Consider the following 22220-nt stretch of genomic DNA (forward strand, 5'->3'; position numbering starts at 1 on the left):
CCAGATCGTCAGACGGCAGGATGGTTAGATCAACGCAGATTGCAAGGCTGGATGGTATGTGAGAGTCACAGAGTGAAGTCAGTTTCCTTCAGGGCTAATCTTTGGTGCAAACAGGCCTCATGCTGGCAGCTTCAGTGGACGATGAGCAGGTAAAAAGGGTGCTGTGATAACACTGTGTTGAAGCTAATGGATCCTTTCAGGCCGAGTCTGAACTGTCAGAGATCAAAGGACAGGCTAAGATGATATTTCGCCGCTTGAATCGCAACTCCGCACCCCAGGCCAGCATTGAATCGGGCCAATATAACCTCCAGTAAGTCGGAGTGGAATCTCTCCAGAAAATAATGGGATTGAGATGTTCTAACCAAATGATAGCTACACGGTCCAGGATGATGTCTGCTTCCTCTGTATCTGCGATCGCTCCTACCCACGCAAGCTTGCTTTCACCTATCTCGCTGATCTGGCTTCCGAATTCACCACCACCTACTCCCAATCCCAATACCTCTCCCCAAACCTCCGCCCCTATGCCTTTGTCGAGTTTGATACCTTTATCCAGCGCACAAAGAAGTTGTATCAAGACAGCCGAGCCTCCCAAAACCTGGACAAATTGAACGACGAGCTGCGTGATGTCACCAAGGTCATGACCAAGAATATTGAGGACCTCCTGTACCGTGGAGACAGCCTGGAGCGCATGGGCGAGCTTTCTGGTCGTCTGCGAGAAGACAGCAAGAAGTACCGGAAGGCTGCAGTGCGCATCAATTGGGAATTGTTGGTGAAGCAGGTGAGATGATTGCTCCGAGATCCAGTCAATTCAGTCACTGACCAAGTCGCAGTACGGGCCTTTCGCCGGCGTCGGGTTTGTTGTGCTCATTTTGCTTTGGTGGCGATTCTTCTGAGCGCTGGCGATTTCCTATCTCTTCGCACATCCCTTCTTGTATGAATGTATGCATAGTTAATACCTCCCGGTGGTTGCAGGACACAATCCACTCAGCTCTAGAATGCAGAAATGTGCACACAGGAGCTCCCTGTGAGATACCCTGTCAGGATTTGAATCGACAACATCTAGATTTCATCCTCTTCTTCATCAAAATCGTCTTCCTCGCCCATATCGTAGAGAATTCGGCCTCCTTCGCCGGGACCATTTCCATTCTGGGCATCAAAGTAAGGAAGGACAACTCCCTCTCTATCCCTTCGCTGCCTTTCAGTAAGACCAAGCTCAAACGTGGATTTTGGTTCCTCGTCATCAAGATTGGTGCCTATTTCCATGGGAGGATTGTAGAGCGGATTATCATCAAGAAGAGTCACCACCTCCTTCACATGCTGAGGTGAATACCGCGATGCGGGAGGAAGAAGATACCACTCCAAAACGCCACGTCCACTTTTGCGCCGATGTTCAAGCTCAAGGACAATTCCTTCCGCAACACCGGTGCCAGAAAGCTTATCTAGCCGGCCCACAAGAACCCCATCTTGTTCTTCTTCGAGTCCAAAAACAGGGGCAACAAGACTGCGGTCGCGGGCGGCCTTTTGTGCCAAAATATGTGAGAATGAGTGGACTGTGATAATACTTGTTGCAAGGTATATTAGTACGGATAGTGGCGATGGTGAATAGGGATTCTGGGGAGCGAGTCCCGGGACATCTTGATGAAATGTCACAACGAGCGCAGCTTCGGCCGTCGCCATTGCAGGGCCAACTGGAGCTATGAACGAGCTTAGGAATGAAGGCAAATGAAAACCTGGGTCTAGCCTTCTTGAGCTCAGAAGAGGATTGATAGCATCAATGATGATGAGGCGACCTATGATTCAATCAGCATGATTACCAAGCTAGATTGAGTTGGTAAACTGAATAGAGGACTCACGTCGCGATGAGCTGGTCGTCGTGGCAGATGGACTAGCAGCCGTTACTTCTTTGATGATGTCTGCCGGGCTCTTTCGACGAGCTGATACAAACGCATCGACTCCATCCGGCCGCTTCAGAGTTTCGAACGCAACTAGGGTAATATGGACTTTGGAAAGCTGTGAAGACGTCAATATTATTCATTTCAAACAAGAGCCTATAGTGGCACGGCTCAAAAATGGTAGCGCATTGCAATCACCTTCGCTCGTCGAATATACTCCTTGATGAGGGGTGTGGCGGGTTGCTCAAGCGAGTCTTGGAGCAGCGTGAGCGGTGACGCCGTATCTCTCAAGCTCAACAACTTCGAGATCAGAAGCAGATTGTGCGTCCTCCTGTGAGAGAGATTGCTGGGAGCCATTGTACACAGTCTTATCCTAAGTTGGATCTGGCTGGCCGCTTTAAGGAAGACGAGGCTGGTGCGATGTGGGGTCGTCCGCCTTTGCAAAAATTTCGCCGCCTCCACGGCTCGACGACTCACCCGGGCTATTTGCTGTGAATTCTAGCTCTCCCATCCACTCGATAGCTTTTTGCGATTAATAGGCCACGAATTTGGGTGGCTGTAATTTGAGATATCCAAGTACTAGGCCTTTGTTAAGGGATAAATAGCGAGGTTTTGGTCCTAGGAGATCTTTCATAAGAGCTACTCAATGCATGTATGGCCGAAGATATGTCCATACATATTCGACTCAACCCTCAACTCTGATTGCCGAAACAAACAACGCCGAAGCTAAACCCTTTCAAAGAAGTCTTGTTCTTGGGCTTGACGAAAGCAATGAGCAATTCACTTGTTCCTTTTTGTTTCTTTCTTTTTTTTTTTTTTTTTTTTTTTTTTTAAAAAAAAAAAAAAGCTGGAATGAGTGGACTGACCCGTAATATCACATTAATCGACAACAAGCATCTTGATCAAACAGGAAGAAGCAACAGGACGAATGCATATGATTATGTCCAATCTCAAAGTTTTATCAATGCACTGACTCTCTCGGAGCACAGAACGGAGAATAGAGTACACAAATCGATCTCGAGAAGAGCCTCTCGCAGAAGAGCCGCAGCCTCATCCAAGCAAAAGTCAACATTGTTTTCATATATTGGAGAGTATTTGCACAGTAAATCTTGATTCCAATCTTATGGACTTGAAATGAATATCAAAATCTGTACATAATCATAAAAGAATTCAAAAATGAGGCATTAAATCTCTTATTAAAATTGGGAACTAGAAGACTAGCATTCTGCTAAGCCCTCATCTCTATAAACCCGCCCATAGACCTATAATTTTATCCCATTATGAGAACAAAGATAAATGGTATTCTGAAATTGGGTTGATTATGTTCCTAGGCTGCTGAGGCTAACGAAGAGAAAATTAGGAGCAAGGAAAAAGCAGAGGATTGGCTTCTAAGAAATATTCGAGGCCGAGGAAGTCCAAATCTATAGGAATTCGTAGAAAATTGCACGAAAGCACTCAACGTAGTAGCATCGATACTACAATTAGGACCTAAATGTCAAAGAGGAGAGATCAAAGATACCAGGTCTCTGTCTGGATAGCAGATACACCCAAAGAAAGCTTTCCTTGGATATTTACAGATATAGATGATCTACAACCAGTCTTTCTTCCAAGGGGCTCCTACTTAACACCAAAAAATGGGGATCCTGAATTAAAAGTTGCCTTGATTGCTCGGGGCAAGAAGACTGTATGAGCCCGGCCTCATATAGTCGTTGAGGTCACAGTACATGAGCCTAGGGAGAACCAAGATTCTTAGAAAAAAAAATTAAAAAGTCAAATCTCATATATTTTGAACAGAAGATAAGTTTTCCAGCTAAAGACTGGCAAAATTAACTTTCGGCCTGAACTCTTCTAAGCAAAGGCAAATGATCGAGCTCATCAGGAAGTTCATGGTAGAGCATTTGCGCAAATGGTTGGCTTGGGCGGCCGAATAAACTTCTCTTCCACCAGCTGCGTTCCCCGGCTTGTCGGCCCTGACGGCGCGACACCTCCCAATCCTCAGACTTTTTTCCCCTAATGATGCTTTTTTCTAATACCTCTTAATACCATTTCATTCATCTCTAGCAATTGAATCTGACGAATTTTGAGCCCAATCCTCGCGCGAGCTTATTGCTGCCGCCCACCACAAACGCTTTGCGCGACACATCCCGTCTCTCTCGGGCAACCAGCATGGCAGAACCCCCTGCAAAACGTGCCCGGCGGGCCGATAGCAGTGCAATGTGGGATATGAATGACTCTAGAACTCGTTCGGCTGAGTCAGGACCAGAGCCTGACCGGAGGCGCTCACCAGCCCCTCGAGAGGAACGGCGAGATGGCGCTCGAGATGATCGTTACCGTTCGCGATCCCGAGATCGGAAGGATAGAAGGCGTGAACGGAGCTGGTCTCGAGATCACCGTGATCGAGACCGAGACCGAAGGGACATGGATAGAGATGGACGTGGCGCAAGGGACCGGAAGAGAAGCACCAGCAGAGACCGTGGACATGACCGACGAGGTTGGTATAAATCATTATCACCCAACGCTACTAACCAGGCGCATTTCGCTAACCTCCAATCTCAATACAGGATATGCGGCTAGGAGCGACAAATTCCGTGACCGCTCACGATCTCCGGCTCGAAATGGTGCAAATACTCGGTCAAGGTCTCGATCTCCACCATCGCGCAACGACAAAGGGGACCGTCGCTCCGATCGCAAAGACATTCGTTCTCGAGGGGACGGGCGGCAGGCGAATGGCACATCTGGCCACGGTCGCTCTATGGACGACATGGATATCGACTTCAAAGAAGACGCCGATGAAGATGAAATGGAAGCAATGATGCGTAAAAGCATGGGGTTCGCCAGTTTCCGGAGCACCAAAAACACGAAGGTGCCTGGCAATGAAATTTACGGCGTGCGGAAGGAGAAGAAAACCGAATACAGACAGTACATGAACCGCACAGGCGGTTTCAACCGACCACTTAGTCCGTCCAGGTGATTTCTTCACACGGGGATCTTATTCATGCACTATATCTTTGGGGGAAATAGCTCATCTATCTTTTATTCGGTTCAGCAAGACTTGCATTTCGCGGAGCATGGTATCCCCGGTTTGTACTCATATTTTTACGATAAAATTCTGTGACTTTATCAATGCCATGATATCCATGGACCCTCAAGCGATTGAACCTAAAAAAGTAACTGGTAATACCGTGTTATAAACCTGGATGGATATTGTGTTGGAGCCCGCAGCACATGACTAGATATACCCCAGTCCCGCGTAGTGACGTAGATAAAACTGGCCAGCACAGAATCTCCCCTCCTTGTTCATTCCCACCTTCAAGACGTGGCTTCAACACGGTTACTGAGATCCAGGTTCGCGCAGGCAATAAAAATGCCATCCGATCAGGATCGCCGCGAGATTGTCGTTATCGGTGAGTACAGATCCTCCGGTTTGCGCGCGTTGTACCCCGCACAACTCGTCCTGGAAACAGAGCAACTAACCATGAATTTCTAATCTCAGGCGGCGGAATCATTGGATGCTGCTCTGCATACTTTTTGACGCGCCATCCCTCTTACGACCCTGTCCGCCATAAAGTGACCCTTCTTGAAGCCTCCGATATTGCTGGCGGAGCATCTGGCAAAGCGGGCGGGCTTCTAGCGCAATGGGCTTATCCAAGCAACATCGTGGACCTTAGCTTCTCACTCCATGCAAAATTGGCAAAAGAACATGATGGTAAGACTCGATGGGGATATCGAGAAACAAACTGCGGTCAACTTGTCGTCAAAGGCCGCGCACTCTCCGAGAAGAGTGAAGCGAAAGCGGAGGGCGAATCTTTGCAGAAGCGTAGCGCAGCTGCAGTTTCTAAGCTCAAGTCAGCCAAAATCCCCTTGGATCTGGATTGGATTGAGCCCAATCTCTTGAGAGCTTACGAAAGTATGGGTGGGCCAGGCGAGACCGCCCAGGTGCACCCGCATCTATTTACAATGTCAATGGCCAGGCTGGCAGAAGAAAAGGGCGCAGAGATCATACTCGGACAAGTTACGGATATATCTCGTCCGAACGATACTGTCCAGTCAGTGACATATACCGACAAAGCTTCTGGCGAGTCACGCACTCTTGCTGCTACCGACGTGATTGTGGCTGCCGGTCCTTGGACCAAGACCATTCTCCCAGAAGCTCCCATTGCCGCAATGCGTGCACACAGTGTAGTGATCGAACCTACGAGGCCTGTCAGCGCTTATGCTCTTTTCACAAACATAGAAATCCCTGCCAACTTCAATCCCGCAAAGAAGTCGCGGCCCACTGTCGCTGCACCGGAGATCTACGCTCGCCCAGACGATACCGTTTACGCTTGCGGTGACGGTGACAAGAATATTCCATTACCAAATACCTCTGCTGAAGTCGAGGTTGATCAGGAACGTTGCCAGGAGATCATTGACCAAGTCGGGAGTATCTCGGATGAACTTCGAGATGGGAAAATCCGGACGCGACAAGCCTGCTATCTGCCCAATTGTGCCCATGGAGGAGGGCCATTGATTGGCCATACCCATACAAAGGGTCTTTATCTTGCCGCTGGCCATACCTGCTGGGGCATCCAGAATGGACCCGGAACCGGAAAGCTCATGAGTGAGTTTGTCTTTGATGGACAGGCCAAAAGCGCAAAGATTGGTTCGTTGGATCCGCGCGACCAATTTTGAATATACGTACTCCAACATCTATATAGCCTGTCTATAATCACAACATATTTTTAGACCTCCACGTACACAGAATTGGCCGTATGGGACATGTAAACATTGAATTGGCCGCGGAATGGTCACTTTATTCTATCAGTAAATCGGTGGGGAGTAAAAACTTTTGACGCAACTGTCCGCGGGCCCTACACGCCGCCGGAGCTCGGGCCACGTAATTGCGGAGTGAAGAGCAGCTCCGCTCACTTGAATTTGACAACTATCCAATGTCTCTCCTTTGAATGATGCAGCCAATGATGCATCATTTCAGGATTTACTTTATCCTAACATCGCTTTTATACGCGACTGGGATAATTGCTAGCCAAGACCCCAACGATGTCTCCGTCTTGATCAAAGAGGCCGCGCGCGCCAACAACGAGTCGCTCCTATGGGGTCCCTACAAGCCAAACCTCTACTTTGGAGTGCGGCCGCGGATCGCGAACAGTCTGACTGCAGGCTTGATGTGGGCTAAGGTCGATGATTTTGCTACTGCGCAACAGAGTATCAACCTCCTCCACTCTACACCGCATTTCTGTCCCCTGGTTGCTTGCTGACATTCGAGTGAAGATTTTAGACACACCTGCGAGCAAAATGAAGGCATGGCGGGATACGGCTGGGATCAGTACGATGTTCGAAAGGGCGGCCGCGAGACAATCCACGATGCCGGCAATAATCTCGACCTTACAATTGATTTCATTAAGGTGCCTGGTGGTCAGCACGGAGGCAGCTGGGGATTCCGGGTGAAGGGAGTTCCTCGTGAGGATGGAAGTCCTGATCAGCCAATTTCAATGGTCTTTTATACAACTCTTGAAGGCCTGGGCCAATTGGACGTTGATGAAACCACTGTGTCAACAAGCTCTCCTATCGAGGGTGATATGAGATTCAATGGCTACTCTTCTGAGCTTGGAGACTTCACCATTGATGTAAAATCTGGCCCGGATAGCAATGAGTACTTTAAGCATGATCATTCTAGCTATGAGGAGAAGCCCCTGGGCCAGGGTCTTGTGTCGAGTGCGACCATGCCACAGCAACATCTTTGGCAAGCCAAAGGTGTGTTTTGCCAAACCAGCCTCTTCTTTCCCTAAAACTAATTACAAACCAGGAATTTTATTCACTCAGATGAAGAGCGAAGTCGAAAAAACGATCAAAGAATTTGGAACAGATGACCCCCCACCCCCAGCACAGCTATTTACCATCAAGCACGCTCCTGGAAGTGGCAATGTTCATCTTGTCCAAAAGATTTTCACTGGTGCCTTTGAGGTATAGATTCGAATGCATTCCTCGGTAAAAGAAAAAAGTTTGGCTAATCGATGCTAGTTCGATGTTCTATTCTCTTCCGGCTCCGCTCCGGAGCCTCTGACCTGTAAGTATTACTCCCTTGAAGACAAAACCTATCATGATGTTGATCCATTTTTCAACTAGCGGAAATGATCACCAAAGAGCTTGATGATGCTCTACTGTCATTTTCTGCAAGATTCAATGAGGTGCTTGCCCCGAAAGCCCCCTTTGATTCAGCGGAGTATTCGGAATTTTCCAAAGCTATGCTTTCCAACCTGATTGGAGGCATTGGATACTTCCACGGCGATGACGTCGTTGATCGATCGGCTTCTCCTGCTTATGATGAGGAGAATGAAGGCTTTTGGGAGGAGACTGCAGAGGCTCGCGCGGCGGCTCAACCAGTCTTTGAGGGACCCAAGGACCTTTTCACATGTGTTCCCTCTCGTCCTTTCTTCCCTAGAGGCTTCCTTTGGGATGAAGGCTTTCACCTGATGCCCGTTATGGAATATGATTCTGACCTTGCGTATGTACTGCTGCTGTTTTCGATTGTTGATTTCTAGCTGACCCGCGTTCCCAGGCTTGAGATAATCAAGAGTTGGTTCCATTTGATGGATGAAGATGGGTGGATTGCCCGTGAACAAATATTGGGACAAGAAGCTCGTAGCAAAGTTCCACCGGAGTTTACTGTTCAGTACCCTCATTATGCTAACCCGCCCACCCTGTTCATGGCACTTGAAGCATTCATGGACAAGGCAAAGAGCAACAAGAGCATTCAATCGGATACACTGGATAATGGTGATGTGGCCGAAGCCCTGCGCTCCGCTACTCTCAAGAACCCCGAACTTTCGGATGCCTACCTCCGCTCATTCTACCCTCTGATGAAGAAGCATTATTTTTGGTACCGCAGCACCCAGCGTGGCGATATCAAGTCGTACGATCGTGAGGCCTTCTCTACTAAGGAAGCTTATCGCTGGCGTGGACGCTCTGTCCAGCATGTTCTGACTTCGGGTCTCGATGACTATCCCAGAGCCCAGCCGCCACACCCAGGTGAGCTGCATGTGGACCTCATTAGTTGGATGGGTATGATGACCCGCACAATGCGGCGTATTGCGCAAGCCCTGGGTGAGGAAGAAGATGCTGAGGAGTTCGCGTACTACGAGACTGCCATTTCACGCAACATTGATGACCTACATTGGGATGAAACCGCGCAGACATTCTGTGACGCAACAATAGATGCGTTCGAGGAAAGTGTGCACGTCTGCCACAAGGGCTATATCTCAATCTTCCCTTTCCTAACTGGCATGTTGAGCCCTGACAGTCCTCGCCTTAAGGCTATTTTGGACCTGATCAGTGACCCCGAGGAGCTATGGAGCGATTATGGTATTCGCAGCCTCAGCAAGAAGGACGAGTTTTATGGCACCGAAGAGAACTATTGGCGAAGCCCGGTTTGGATGCCAATCAACTACTTGGTGTTGAAGAATCTTCACGTAAGTGCTTTTCTCTTTGAGATTATCTCCGGTCTTTTGACGCTGACATGTCCCTTTCCAGGATATCGCTACCGTCGGCGGTCCCCATCAGGAACAAGCTAGAAACATGTACTCCGATCTGCGAGAGAATTTGGTCAAGATCGTGTTTCGGGAATGGAAGAAAACAGGGTTTGCCTGGGAGCAGTATAATCCCGAAACGGGCAATGGACAACGCAATCAGCACTTTACCGGCTGGACCAGTATGGTGGTGAACATGATGTCTATGCCTGATCTACACAAGGACGCAAAAACTGCCCACGATGAGCTGTGAGGTGACGGTCATAGGATGTAAATTAAATTTGCTGCATAGATTAGATAGCGAGTAAGAGCTTTGCTCTTTGTGTGCACCAAGGCAATTACTCCATATTTAGTTGGAACTATACCATGTGGGTTTCAGAGGATGTCCTATTTGAAATACTGCGGCATAGCTTCCTTGACTGGCAAACCCGACCCGAAGAAAGAAAATCAAGTTCATTCATAAATTTGCCGAGATGGGTCGATTTTCCGGCCTTTGACTTGGATAATGTAGATGTAATGGAACTAAATCAGTGGGTATAAATTTGCTTCTTAACGCCGGAGGTCATGTTCCTGTCGATCTCTACGGCGCTGAAGATCACGTCGACGTTCTGCCGGAGAATAGCTGCGCTCAACTCGTCGTAGTCGGTGATCGTTATCATGGTGATCACGATCTCGGGAGCGCGACTTGGATCGCTTCCGTCGACCCCGGTCACGAGACCGGTGTCGATGGCTGCGGTGACGGTGATCTCGATCCCCATTTTGGTCATTATGGTGTCCGTGGTACCTGCGATCTCGGTCTCGTCCTCGATCCTCACTGCGATCACTTCGTTTCTCCCGGCGTGGGCTACGGCTGCGATCACGCCGATGTCTGCGACTTCTTCGGGTCTCTGAGTCTTTTGCCCGAGCCATATCTTCTCTTATCTCCTTTGTCTTGTCACCACCCCCGAGAGGAGTCAGATTCGCATTTGCGTCGGCTTTCGGTGGTATAGGCAACCCCAACGCAAGAGCCATTGCCTCCTCTTCGGCTTCCTTGACGCGTGACAACTCCTCCTTTTGTTTACGAGCGCGTTCTTCTTCATCCTCATCACCCTTGGCATACCATTGGAGATCACGGCCCTGTTGCCACCGTCCAACTGGAGCCATCACTGAATGACCCAGATAATTTTCGCGATGGGACGAGTCTTTGACATCTGACCATTTGAACTCGCCGCGGCCGCCGCTAGAGGGGAAAATTAGTTGGATGTACCAATGATCATCAATGAGAGATAAGTCTACCGGCTGCCTTCCTTGCGTACTCCTGCTACCAGGTCCATGATTGGGTCGGTCGTGAAGCAAAAGTGAGAGCTTTGGCGCTTTGAAGTTCGAGATAATGAGAGACTGCGGAGGAAGGCGGTGAGGTCATGGATTTCATCATCGGCTGCTCCACATCCGATCCCCGCTGTCAACGATAATGACCCTTCATGTTTTGACTTGATCATGTCCTTTTGTACGAACACTTTTGATTCTTGTCTTCATTCTGCCTCTTGTGAATTTTTTTCTGCAATGACAACAATACTCTCTTCCCCTTCTTTCCTCTCCTTATCCCTCCCCGACTCCCACCGCGCACATCTGTGGAAATACGACTGCTCACAGTCGGCCGCTGGAGACAAGCTCCCTTAGCCTTAGGAAATGACTACCTCCAGCCAAGTCGGCTTAGACCCAGAGGTCTCCCTTAGCCTTGCTTATCGCCAGTCTCAAATTCAAGCTTTGAATGTCGAACAAGAAGACCAAAGAGTGAGCCACTGTGCCCTTGCATATCTCACGTGAGGGAGTTCAACTGACCAAGATAGTTCTCATTGTAGGTTTGCGCGCCTTTGAGGGCTTGAAAGAAATATACTGATGGAAATGGAAGTAAAAACGATGTCCCAGGCCCTCCGGTGGCTACTTGGCGCAGCAATTTGGTTAGAAGCTTCCTCGTGCGAATAAATGATAGGTCGACTGACCAGTGTAAATTTAGGCGGCCTCTTCTCAGCGGCGGAACATCTTATTCACAGCAAATGGATGCGATATATATGTCTGGATACCTTCTGGGCCCTTCCAACTACTGGGATCCCAAGCGGAGATGGTCATTAAACCATTGATGCAGAACCCCCGCGCCGCTGGTTACATTGACCGATTAAACCCCCATACTATCAACAACATCCTTGTCGATGACTTGGGCCGTGATGAAGTTCTCTTACTAGCAACTGACTCTGGCAATGTTTGTGGCTATCATGTGGAGGCCATATACTCCGCGGTCAAGCGCTGCGCGGAGGCGAACTTTAAACGACCCTTCGATGGCTCTGAAGTGAACCCATTCTTCGTGGAAAATGTCGGAATGAGTGCTTGGGGATTAGCTACTCATAAGTTTGCTCGCCTAATTGCTGTTAGTGCAAACACTGGCCAGATCACGGTTTATGCATTTGCTCTGGTAGAGTCGAAGTCCGGTGATAACGATGATCCGTCCTATGAAACAGACTCGACTACTCTGAACATGGGTCCATCAGGTCAAAACTCGTCAGATAATACTTGGGTGTCTATCAACCATGTGAAGCAATTAAAAGATCTACAGAAGCTAATGCCGTACCATCATCGATCTCGGAATTTACGATTAACATACAGAGGCCATTTTGACAATATCCCCCATATATCGTTTGCCAACTTCGATCTGGATGCGAACGGCATGTGGATGGTCAGTACGGATATCAGCAATCGAGTTATCATTTGGAGGATCTGGGATGATCTAGGACCAACAAGGGTATACTATCCTGGTCATCCAATGAATAACCCTCCGCAGAGAGGCTGGACGGTGATCCCATTGGATCCACGCACATTCAAACGCTACGGTTCAAAGGAAGAAGCTTGCGGCTGCCAACCTAGATCTCTCCTTATTGGCAGCCGTACAATCCTAGATGTGTCAAGAGGGATCGAGAATGTTTCGGACGCATCCCAGATATTTGTCTTTGGCTATTCCACCTCGACTAGTCCTCGCAACAGGGATTCAGCGACTAGTGATTTGCCAGATGATGTTTTTTCATCGGACTGCTGTCTTGAATCTCATTCTCTTACAACCTCGGAGAAGGATTATCTCGATATCCAAGAAACTCATTCCTCTGCTGCACCGCAGATATCCCAATCCGAATCTGAGAACAGTTTCGGATCTGAGCATGACGAAAGCGAAGAATCAAACCGAATTGTACGAGTGAAGCGATCCATGTCAAAAATTTTCGAAGAAGAGAACAAACACTATCTTGTATCACCCTGTCTGCACCCAGGCTATCACTATGACTATGAAACGGGTTCTGATCCGACTCTCAAAACTTTCAAGACTAGGCCTGTCCATCGTAAGAGCTACAATTCAAACATGACAATTCTTAAATACATTACTAATTGCACATCTCTAATCTCCAGCAAAAAAAGACCCTGCTTTCTTCCCTGTCATCCATTTCTCTGAGCATCATATTAGCATGGCACCATATCCAATGGACTCCGATTATCATCTTCTTTGCAGAACACCGTTATTTCAACGAGTCTCCTTTGACCTCGAGATAAGCTCTGCATGTGACCGTTTTAATATGGTCAAATACATTTCCGAACTTGGTCTCGTGGTAGCCGCTTCGCAAAAAGGCCGCGTTGCGATAATTTGTCTTACTTGGCAAGAAAATATCGGATACGCATTTCGCCTCGATTGGATCGTCCCTTTCTATACACAAGAGCGTGATGCCGAACGGCCCATCATACCACTTCTTGGTATGGCTGTCAGCCCTATGCCAGGATATGAAGTCCCGCCAGACGTCCCATGCATCCCGAGGGATGTCGATCCCGCCGATTGGATCAAGTTCAACTACCGTATTATCAATACCGAAAATGATGAACCCCCATCTTCTATACCATCTCCCGCCTTCGAATCCTCGATTCTATCCACCTCTCCTGCTACAACGACAATTCCTAATCACTTTGACCAGCGAGAACCCGATCCCAGATCGAGCCGTACCAAGAACGAAAATCCTTCCATATCTACAGCCGAGTCAGACTCAGAGTCCAACTCCTCCATACCAGGGGATCATCCTCAAAGCGCAGAACTAGATGACGAGCACTGGGATTACACACTCCCTGAACTCCATGCGTGTGCCTCACAAACATATCGTCCCAAGGAACGCTGGCATGGCTGGCACGCATCTCGCCACTATCGATTACTTCTGCTCTACTGCGACCATACAGTAATGAGCTACGAGTTTTGGCATGACTGGAAGGATTGAATTTTGCAGAAAGCTTAATCGATGCCGGTCGAATGTCCCCACGAGCGATCGATGCTTAATATATCCTAGTCTTAGAATCCTGCCGGCAATTTAGGCTGAGCCCATTGTATCAATAAGATCGTTACAATATTCCCAATTTGCAGATTGTAGACCCTCCCCTCACTTCTATGCTGAGGATCTTCACGACTAGAAGACATCAACTTACCTGCCTGTCATCTGGGGCATATATTTGATGGTCACTAAAAAATGGGAATATAAGGAAAGAGATTGAGGCAACTCGAACACTGATATTGAAACAAGAAAATGTTTTGGACAACCTCAACAAAGGAAAAAAATACGAGAAAATCAAGCTTGGCATTACCAATGCTCTGCTTAAACACGAAGTGAAGGAAATAGAGGAATCTACTAAAATATATTCATCATGCTAGCATTCATCAAACTCATGTAAAATCATAGCTCATAATAACATCGCCTAACCGAATTTCAATGCAATGCAAAAGTTATCATCATATGTTCAACCATCCATTCATCAATATAATTGGATGGCAACGGCAGACAGCTCTAGAAATCCTCCAATTCGTCACTGTCCCATTCATCTTCACGGTCGTTCCGAACGAGTTCCAGGAAGCGTTGTAGCCCGATCATTCCCCGCGGGGGATCTTGCGCTGCAGCATTGCGGACCTGATCCTGACCAACATGGGGCGCCGGGCGGTTCCGGTTACGTATCTCTATCATAGCACGAGCCTGCACTTCGCGCTCCATTGCTGCACGAACAGCGGCGTCGATGGCCGGGTTGTTTGCCCCGAGTCCGCGACCTGCCCGGTGGACATGAGGCGGGAAAGGAGCTGGCGGCGGCGGACGGTGATGGCGTTCATGTTCATCATCACTGAAGTCGAAATCCCACACTGGACGGTCCTCATCTTCGTCATCTTCGCTCCAGTCTGTGCTTTCATTGTCGCTACCTGCATCATGGGGGCGGGCGTTGTCATCGTCATCGAAGATCAAGAGGGCGTCGGGGATTTGATGAAGGGCCTCGGCACCCTCAGGGTTGAGTCCATCGCCCCCTTCAAGATCCCATAGCTTGTTGAAACATGTGCTAGATCCTTCATTGAAATGGCTGTAGGGGTTCTGTGGTGACAGCCAGGCAGAGCAGAGGTAACAAAAATGGGTGTCACATTGGAAGCAACGCATATGGTTACAACCCATGCGCTTCTGACAGGGTACACTGCATGTAGGACACTGGGAAGTGTATAGTCGAAGATATTCTTCGGTTGCTTTCTCTTCAGCCGTCAGCTCGTCGACCTTGCGTTGCGGGAGGCAGCGAATTAGTTCTCCGTGCCAGCCCTTCCGACAGACACTGCAAAATGCATAATTGCACTCTTCGCAAATGGCCACTCTTTCTGCGACTGGGGGAAGTTCCTCATTTACCCTAGTAGGGGCAAGGGAGGTTTCTTCACCGTCGTCAGAATCGGCATCATCTGCCATTGGATCAGTAGGCTTGGGGTGTCGTTTTGATCGAGCAGCTCCTTGACACCACTGTCGGGGGCAATAAACAGTAGTTTTATCGGATTCAATTTTCTTCTTGCGTTTGAGGAGCACGTATCGCTGCACAGTTTCCGTGGCCAGTGGAATCTGGAGAAGCTCGCTGGGTCCGAGAGTTCGGTCTCGTTTTTTGTGACGAGGAGTCTGAGCCTCATCGTTGGGCGGCAGTACTGGGCTTTGGCTTCGTCCACAGTCTGGAGATAGACATTTCACACTGTCCACATCGCCTTCGGATATGCAGGTGTTATAGAAGTCTTGAAGACAGGGAATACAGAAAACATGGGAGCACCGCAACAAGCGATGGCATATAGAGCCTTTCTTTGGTTCTAAACAGACGCCGCACTCGAAAGTTTCTTGCTCGAACTTCTCGCGTTCAGCTTTGCTGTTGAAATCAAGTAGAGCAATTTTCAGGTCTCGAGATAGACATAACTCTGCGCCAGAACCGTCTTGGATTCCGAATGCCGACTCAGCGAGTTGTTGAAGGTGATCGATATAAGTAAAAACGACCATGTCATGTCCACACTCCTCCCACAAGCGATTGCAGTCCTGGGTCAGCTTTGTCAGGACTGAGGGTGGCAACCATAACGGATGGGTGGTGAGCTGGACAATTGGAGGTTTCTCGGAGGGGTATCCATCGGGTAACTGGATCTTCAGGTTCAATGGAGGTAAGTGTGATAGTACATGAATATCGCGAACGGGCGGCAGGTCCAGATCAGCCTTGGAGCCATCAATGGAAGTTGGAGGGGTGAGCACCGCGGATGTTCCCACATCGAGCGGCTGCTGGAAACAGACTTGAGTCGGCGATGGAAGGTTTACGGGGAGATCTAGCGTAGCATTGAACCAATGGTCGGGGTCGATCTTGATTTCTGGGAAGATGGCGGCGATGGAGGACAACTCGACGGAGCGGTCATCTTCGGATGGGGATTCGGACATCCTGGAACCAGCCTTGTCTTTGGACACAATGTCAGGAAAGGAAGGCCTTGGGGATTGTGCTCGTATTGTATCGGCAAAATGCCAGGGATTGAATTCCGCTGGGGTTTAAGAGGTGACGACCATGGCTTGCCGTGGCAGAAGGGTAGCATACAGGAAAGCTATGAAAAACAGCGAGTGTTCGATTTTCGTCACCACCGTGTGGCGATCGGGCAGAAATGGAGAAATTCTGGCCTGTAAGAGAAGTATTTCAATCAGTGTTGCAAATTTGAGCACCCTGGTCTGTGGCAAGCACCAACCGGAGATCACGGTACTCTGGTGCGGACTATTCGCGCTCGGTGTAGGCGAGCCCACTGGGCTGGAGAGGGGTCTATGGAATGATGTAACAGGATGGGGGTATAGAAGGACAAGGGCAGCGTCATGGTTTGAATTCAGTCAGTGAGGTGACAGTGATGGGGAGGCAGGGGCCAAGGTGAAGAGAGAGAAGGAAGGAAAAGGAGGAGGAAGAAATCGAGACACTTTGGTGCCTGATGGGAATATTTTTGTGTCATCGAGGCACCGCTTCCCCTCCGCCGCGCCGCTTTTGCTTTTCCGCCGCCACATCGTCGGTGATTATCTAAGCGTATATAGTTCACGTCCAGTTCGCGTTCCACCTGCAAGATTTAGATTTTCCATTCCCAGTGATACCAGGAAGACATAGGAGGAAGGCAAAACGGGCTGCGGTAAATTAAATTAACCTCTAGATTAGTAGATTCGGCCAACTCAAGGCTAGCAGAGTTCTTCCCAGGCTGTCCATCGTCCAGTCATACAGTGAGTGTAGTAATTGCATTAAGGGTTGGAAGACAGATTGACTCTACCAGCATTATACATAAACCACCACTCGGTATTGGAGTCCAGTTGATATACCGCCTTGATTTCTAAAAGAAATAAATCGAACTCTCTGCGGATATTAGGATAGCATTGGGAACCGTGTGTTGGTATTTGGTCCGATGCCAAGAAGAACCCGAGGGTTTCCCGCCTTCGACGATTAGCAAAGAATCCCTATCTTATCGGCCCGGCACCTATACCTCCGTCACAACTCGCTGTGCTTTCGAGAACCTCCCCTGACCAGCCCACATTGTCACCATGGGTGACACCCCTCTAGCCTCGCTGTCTTTGACGCATGTTCATTATGTAAGTGCCGGGTTGGTTTGCTTCTTGTGCCCACTTTCTTAGTTCTGACGCGCCGATCAGAATCCCGAGGATACGCTGTCCTTTGCATCAGCATGGCTAGCCCTCGTCCCACAAGCGCTATGCGTCTCATATGCGACACTGGTATGGGCATCGAGAGAAATGGAGGTCATATTGATGTTTGCGGGACAACTGGGCTGTGAAGCATTGAATTTCGTGCTGAAAAGAATCATCAAGGAAGAGCGGCCGAAGGGTGAGTTGGATGCCCAATTCCTCCAGCCTTGTCCTTTTTCGCCCCCGCAGCACACTCGCCGGTTGTACTGATTCAAAATCGACCGGCAGAAATGTTTGGCAAGGGCTACGGAATGCCGTCGTCTCATGCCCAATTTATGACCTTTTTCGCGGTCTACCTGACCCTTTTCCTGGTGTTTCGACACTCCCCAGCCTACGCCGGCTCCTATCCCTACTGTGATTTCTTCCTACGAGCGGCGTTGACGGTGGGGCTGTGCGCCAGTGCAGTTGCAGTTTCTGCCAGTCGTGTCTATCTGAGCTACCATACCCCAAGACAGGTACTGGCAGGCTGCGGCGCGGGACTTGTATGTGCCTTTGGGTGGTTCGTAGTCACCGGCCTTCTTCGGCGCTTGGGATGGATTGACTGGGCGACCGAATTGACGGTCTCGCGTCTCTTACGTGTCCGAGATCTACTGGTAAGTGAAGACCTAGTCGAGGCCGGTTGGCAACGATGGGAAGAACGGAAATTGAAGCAACGACGCAGTGAAGTGCGCAAGACAGACTGAAGCAAGTTTTCAAGGGTACATCAGCGCAACCCGTATCATTGTGTCGTTATTTAAGTAAATAAACTCAAAAATAATATCTTAACATTTTCGTTTCAGGTTGTATGAGTGTGGGGTTGGGTACCTGATGTATGATTGATTCAGTCGGCGACTGAGTCGAGATCCATGGTTGACCTGATCGGCGGTACGCGTAGATCACGTGATGGTTATCAAGCAGTGTCAAATCACCACCAGTCCACCGGGCTGGAAATCGCTTCACCACACAATGGCCCAGGCTGCGAGATGATCCAGCTACTCGAGGCCAGTGTGAACCCGGGACTCGTTTCCTCCCTACATTATTCTCGTTCACCCTGATGTTCACGCTGATGAGACCAGAGATCCCTCTCATCCCCTCATTGTCATCACGATTCGCATCCAAGTGTTTTTGTAACAGCAATCCCTTTTGAAAGCCAACAAGATGAGTATCCCCTCGCCAGTCGCCGATGACGCCGCATCGGAGCACTATATTGTCAAAGCAGACGAAGTTGATCAGACCGGCACCGATATCTCCCCTCTGCCCGACGACCAATTAATGGAGGAGGTCGCTGAGGGTTTGCGACAAGAGCAGGCCTCTACTGCGACACAGATAACGACATCCACTACGAGCGAGCCCGAGAAAGTCTATCGACGGCCTGAATTGCGACGAGATGGGTCCGCACCTCCTCCGCCGTTACAACCCCCCTCCCGCCCCAGTCCAGCAGAATGCAGAGCGACCGTCGGACTCCCTGAGCCTAGCCCAGCTTCGGAAATTAGTGCAAGAGATGCCCAAGGTGGAACAGCCGGCATATGCGTTTGAATATGCAGATTCCCAGCCATTCCCAGATGAACTGGAAGAATGGTTCCAGTACAACGAGTTCGACCGTGTTATGTTGATGGGCATGAAGTCAACCTTTGATCGACAATGGGCCACCTTCTGCAAGCAACATACCCCCGAGTCCAGTGAACCGACATGGATAGAAACTTCTGAGGGCCTACGCCGAGACTTCGTCGTTCGAGCACTGGAGCACCTCCAACATGCTGATGTTTCTGTACGTCTGGAGGCGCTTGAGAATATCTGCTATGCCGTGACTGGTGTATGGGGTATCACGGCAGGGCGGGTTGCATCGCACTATCACTCAAGCCCAAGTTCCCAGGAAACGGCGGAAACACCCCAATCAAAGTCGCTACAGATTGCGTGGATTGTGCAGAACGTGTCACTTGTCCAAGAATGCTCGGGAATTCCACTCCTGGTTGCAAGATTGGATCAATTATTTGATAAGAATCGATTCTCACTAGGATCCGATCCAGATGGGATTGAGTTTGAGCGACTTAGCCCCGGTGATATATCTGTGCCGGAGCGCGAAGCCAACTTAGTCCTTACTCTACTCTACTTCACCATCGAAGTTGGCCGCAGACAAGAGACTCAGAATCCCCAAAATACCTCAATTCGCGATGCACTTGCCCAGTCAAGACCGAATTTGCTGGTCACCATTGTTGAGATTATTGCGCGGCTGAGATGGGACGAGTCCGCCAACATACCTCTAACTAGAATTATTCTTCTTCTGTGGAAGTCGATTCTCCTTGTATTTGGTGGCACCGATCAATTAAAGAGAGCGAAGGAGGTTTTGGAACCAGGTCTCGTCTCCGAAGATGATACTGCGAATCGCAGAACACCGTTCCTGACTGCTAAACCCCTCGATTATCACCTTTTCCGCCAGGAAATTACTTCCAAATATCCCGCCTACAATCCGCCTCCTCCTATTGTTCCACTTGAGCTCGAGAACAATTCGATTCTACCGCCCCTTCCACAACATCCCAGTAGGGCAAATTCTTCCAGTGGTCTTTTCTGCGGAGTTGGCCCCTCGATTGCCGGTGGAAACGGGTCTATTCTCCAACAGGCAGTTCACATTGCAACGCCAGCACCATCTCCACCGCCAACTCCAATTGGACCAGGGGGAAAGGCTGGCAAGAAACAAAATTACCAGACAAACCAAAATTTCCCGCTGATGTATCCCCCTTTAGATGGTACGAGCAATAATATTGGTGGGAAAGGCACTACGGAACGACAGGATATCCTGGTTGGGAAACGATGGGAGGGCAGCGATGTCCCCGCATCAATCATCGAAGCTGGAAAGCTTTTCTCTACTCATGTGAAGATGACCCGCGCAATGCAGCAATTATGGGACGAACGCGAGAATTTTATGAAGTACGACCGGGGTTGGAACTTTGAAGTCCAGCCGGTGCCTGATTTTTCGCCTCTTGATGACACAACTGAAACTTTCAAAAATTTGCATTTGTCAGACAGCACGGGCTCATCCCAACCAAAGACGCCTGTACGAGAAACGGATGATGCGGATGTGCAACGACGGCTGGATTCCATTGAAGAGTTTTATGTAAGTTTGATTCTGTTCTCTCATTTTACTTTTCATTCTAACTCGAGAATTCCTTCCCCATATAGACCCATACTTTGGCGCACCTACAGTCGATCACCATCGTTTTCCTGAAGATCATTTTGACAAACGTCAGTGCCGTGGTTAACCAGGCAAATTCCCAGAGCGCTCTTGGTCAAAGCGCCCAAAGCGTCATCAGGTGGCTACTTTCACTATCCTTATCCTTTAATACTAAGACTAATCATAAACAGTAACGGCCACGGCCTCAATGGGGCCTCAGCAGATTTCTTTCCTGATACCTCCATCGATGAGCTCGACAATGTTCGACTAAGGGAAATCACTGGTAAAGCCGTATCTGGAACTTTACTTCTCCTACTGAAGTGGTTCAAAAGATCTCGTGAGCCTTTTTCGTGCGCATTTTGCTTATATTAGTGCTAATATTTGAAGATGTTCTTAAATTTGAATATATGACGCAGCTACTCCTTGATTCGAATTATTTGCCATTGATCTTGAAGATGTTCGCCCATCAGGATGTGGACCAGGCTGTGGCACAGAATAATGACCGCAAAGATCTATCGTGAGCAGGTCAATCTTGATCCAGATGTTGTGGGTATTAATGTCGAATAGATTTTTCAACTTCTGCAGTCAACATTCGGAGTTTCCTGCTAGGGCGGACGACGCAGCTGGAGACACGGAAAGCGAGGACGAAGCTGTCCCACCGCCAATCTCACGCCATCGTCCCAATCCTGATTCTGTACATGGTCTTTCTTCTGAGGATTCCATCGCAGACATTCTCGATTGTCCAACTCGTCCGGAGGTCGACGAACTAGGCTATCCAACCGCCCCTCTCCCCAAGGAGCCCATTACGATCTTTTCATTCCGCAATTTCTTCTCCGCAATCAACTATCTTCACATTATGCAGAAGATTACACGCGATAAGGCCCACCGCTGCCTCCTTCTTGTGCAATACAAATCAAGCACAATCCTCCGAAAGGGACTCAAAATCCCGGACCCCCACCTCCGCTTCTACACTCTCAAACTCTTCAAATCGCAGGTCCCGTACTGCGGTCGCAAATGGCGCCAAAGTAACATGCGTGTCATCACGGCTATTTACCTATACTGTCGACCAGAGCTGCGTGACGACTGGCTCGCTGGTTCAGACGTTGATGCTGAAGTTGAAGAAGCCCTACCCCTTGAGCAGGCTCTTCGTGGGCTGACGCACTGGTGGCATCTACGTCAATACAAGGACGTGATGGGCGGTCCGGAAGGCGCATCCATGATGGAAGAAGAGCGTGATTTCTTCGTCCGCGAATTAGAATCGATGGGCTGGGGTTTCGCTGAAGAAATGCCCGACGAAGAGACAGACTTCAGCAATCATGTTGTGAACGGGACGGAGTGGGACGGTTCGATCCAGGAGGGCTGGTCAGCATAGTATAGATGCTACAGTACCCAGATATATGAATTGCAAATAATCGTATAACCTCAGTCAGCTTCGCCATTTCCTTGTGGCCTTGAAGAAGTACTATATAGTATGCATAATACTTGGCGTTCTTATTCGGCGTACGGCTCGACTATTCACGGTGCGCCTATCGATAAGCACGCTCACGTGACTACTACTTTTTTTTTTCTCTGGATCAACACCTGGGCAACGCTTCTTCAGCACCGAACATCAACACATTCCTTG

General features: G+C 49.1%; 8 protein-coding genes across 8 annotated transcripts; 6 read left to right on the forward strand and 2 right to left on the reverse strand.

Annotated features, from left to right (window-relative positions):
• Nucleotides 1-51: 51 nt before the first annotated feature.
• On the forward strand, nt 52-787 carry N7462_010402 (SNAP receptor SEC22; the record flags this gene model as incomplete). The annotated part of the gene is made up of 3 exons (XM_057082116.1): nt 52-54; nt 201-310; nt 373-787. 3 exons carry the CDS (start codon nt 52-54, stop codon nt 785-787), a joined length of 528 nt encoding a protein of 175 aa, XP_056929156.1.
• A 272-nt stretch (nt 788-1059) lies between these two features.
• N7462_010403 (Elongator subunit IKI1) lies at nt 1060-2249 on the reverse strand (the record flags this gene model as incomplete). The annotated part of the gene is made up of 3 exons (XM_057082117.1): nt 1060-1790; nt 1854-2010; nt 2091-2249. The coding sequence occupies 3 exons, from the start codon at nt 2247-2249 to the stop codon at nt 1060-1062; spliced, it is 1047 nt and encodes a 348-aa protein (XP_056929157.1).
• A 1870-nt stretch (nt 2250-4119) lies between these two features.
• N7462_010404 (SNUT3/LISCH7 family protein) lies at nt 4120-4863 on the forward strand (the record flags this gene model as incomplete). Its single annotated transcript, XM_057082118.1, has 1 exon — nt 4120-4863. One exon carries the CDS (start codon nt 4120-4122, stop codon nt 4861-4863), a length of 744 nt encoding a protein of 247 aa, XP_056929158.1.
• A 393-nt stretch (nt 4864-5256) lies between these two features.
• cwh41 (mannosyl-oligosaccharide glucosidase) lies at nt 5257-10404 on the forward strand (the record flags this gene model as incomplete). Its single annotated transcript, XM_057082119.1, has 10 exons — nt 5257-5296; nt 5386-6534; nt 6921-7094; nt 7161-7643; nt 7696-7853; nt 7911-7956; nt 8016-8394; nt 8449-9358; nt 9420-9664; nt 9927-10404. 10 exons carry the CDS (start codon nt 5257-5259, stop codon nt 10402-10404), a joined length of 4062 nt encoding a protein of 1353 aa, XP_056929159.1.
• A 679-nt stretch (nt 10405-11083) lies between these two features.
• Nucleotides 11084-13692, forward strand: N7462_010406 (uncharacterized protein; the record flags this gene model as incomplete). The annotated part of the gene is made up of 3 exons (XM_057082120.1): nt 11084-11188; nt 11412-12777; nt 12845-13692. 3 exons carry the CDS (start codon nt 11084-11086, stop codon nt 13690-13692), a joined length of 2319 nt encoding a protein of 772 aa, XP_056929160.1.
• A 561-nt stretch (nt 13693-14253) lies between these two features.
• Nucleotides 14254-16167, reverse strand: N7462_010407 (RBR-type E3 ubiquitin transferase; the record flags this gene model as incomplete). The annotated part of the gene is made up of 1 exon (XM_057082121.1): nt 14254-16167. One exon carries the CDS (start codon nt 16165-16167, stop codon nt 14254-14256), a length of 1914 nt encoding a protein of 637 aa, XP_056929161.1.
• A 1122-nt stretch (nt 16168-17289) lies between these two features.
• N7462_010408 (phosphatase PAP2 family protein) lies at nt 17290-18131 on the forward strand (the record flags this gene model as incomplete). Its single annotated transcript, XM_057082122.1, has 3 exons — nt 17290-17337; nt 17398-17587; nt 17677-18131. 3 exons carry the CDS (start codon nt 17290-17292, stop codon nt 18129-18131), a joined length of 693 nt encoding a protein of 230 aa, XP_056929162.1.
• A 454-nt stretch (nt 18132-18585) lies between these two features.
• On the forward strand, nt 18586-21968 carry N7462_010409 (FAR11/STRIP family protein; the record flags this gene model as incomplete). Its single annotated transcript, XM_057082123.1, has 6 exons — nt 18586-18718; nt 18774-20539; nt 20629-20735; nt 20788-20933; nt 20984-21113; nt 21164-21968. 6 exons carry the CDS (start codon nt 18586-18588, stop codon nt 21966-21968), a joined length of 3087 nt encoding a protein of 1028 aa, XP_056929163.1.
• Nucleotides 21969-22220: the final 252 nt, after the last annotated feature.

Source organism: Penicillium macrosclerotiorum (assembly GCF_028827735.1).
Source record: "Penicillium macrosclerotiorum strain IBT 26536 chromosome Unknown utg000010l_segment0_segment0, whole genome shotgun sequence".
NCBI lineage: Eukaryota > Fungi > Ascomycota > Eurotiomycetes > Eurotiales > Aspergillaceae > Penicillium > Penicillium macrosclerotiorum.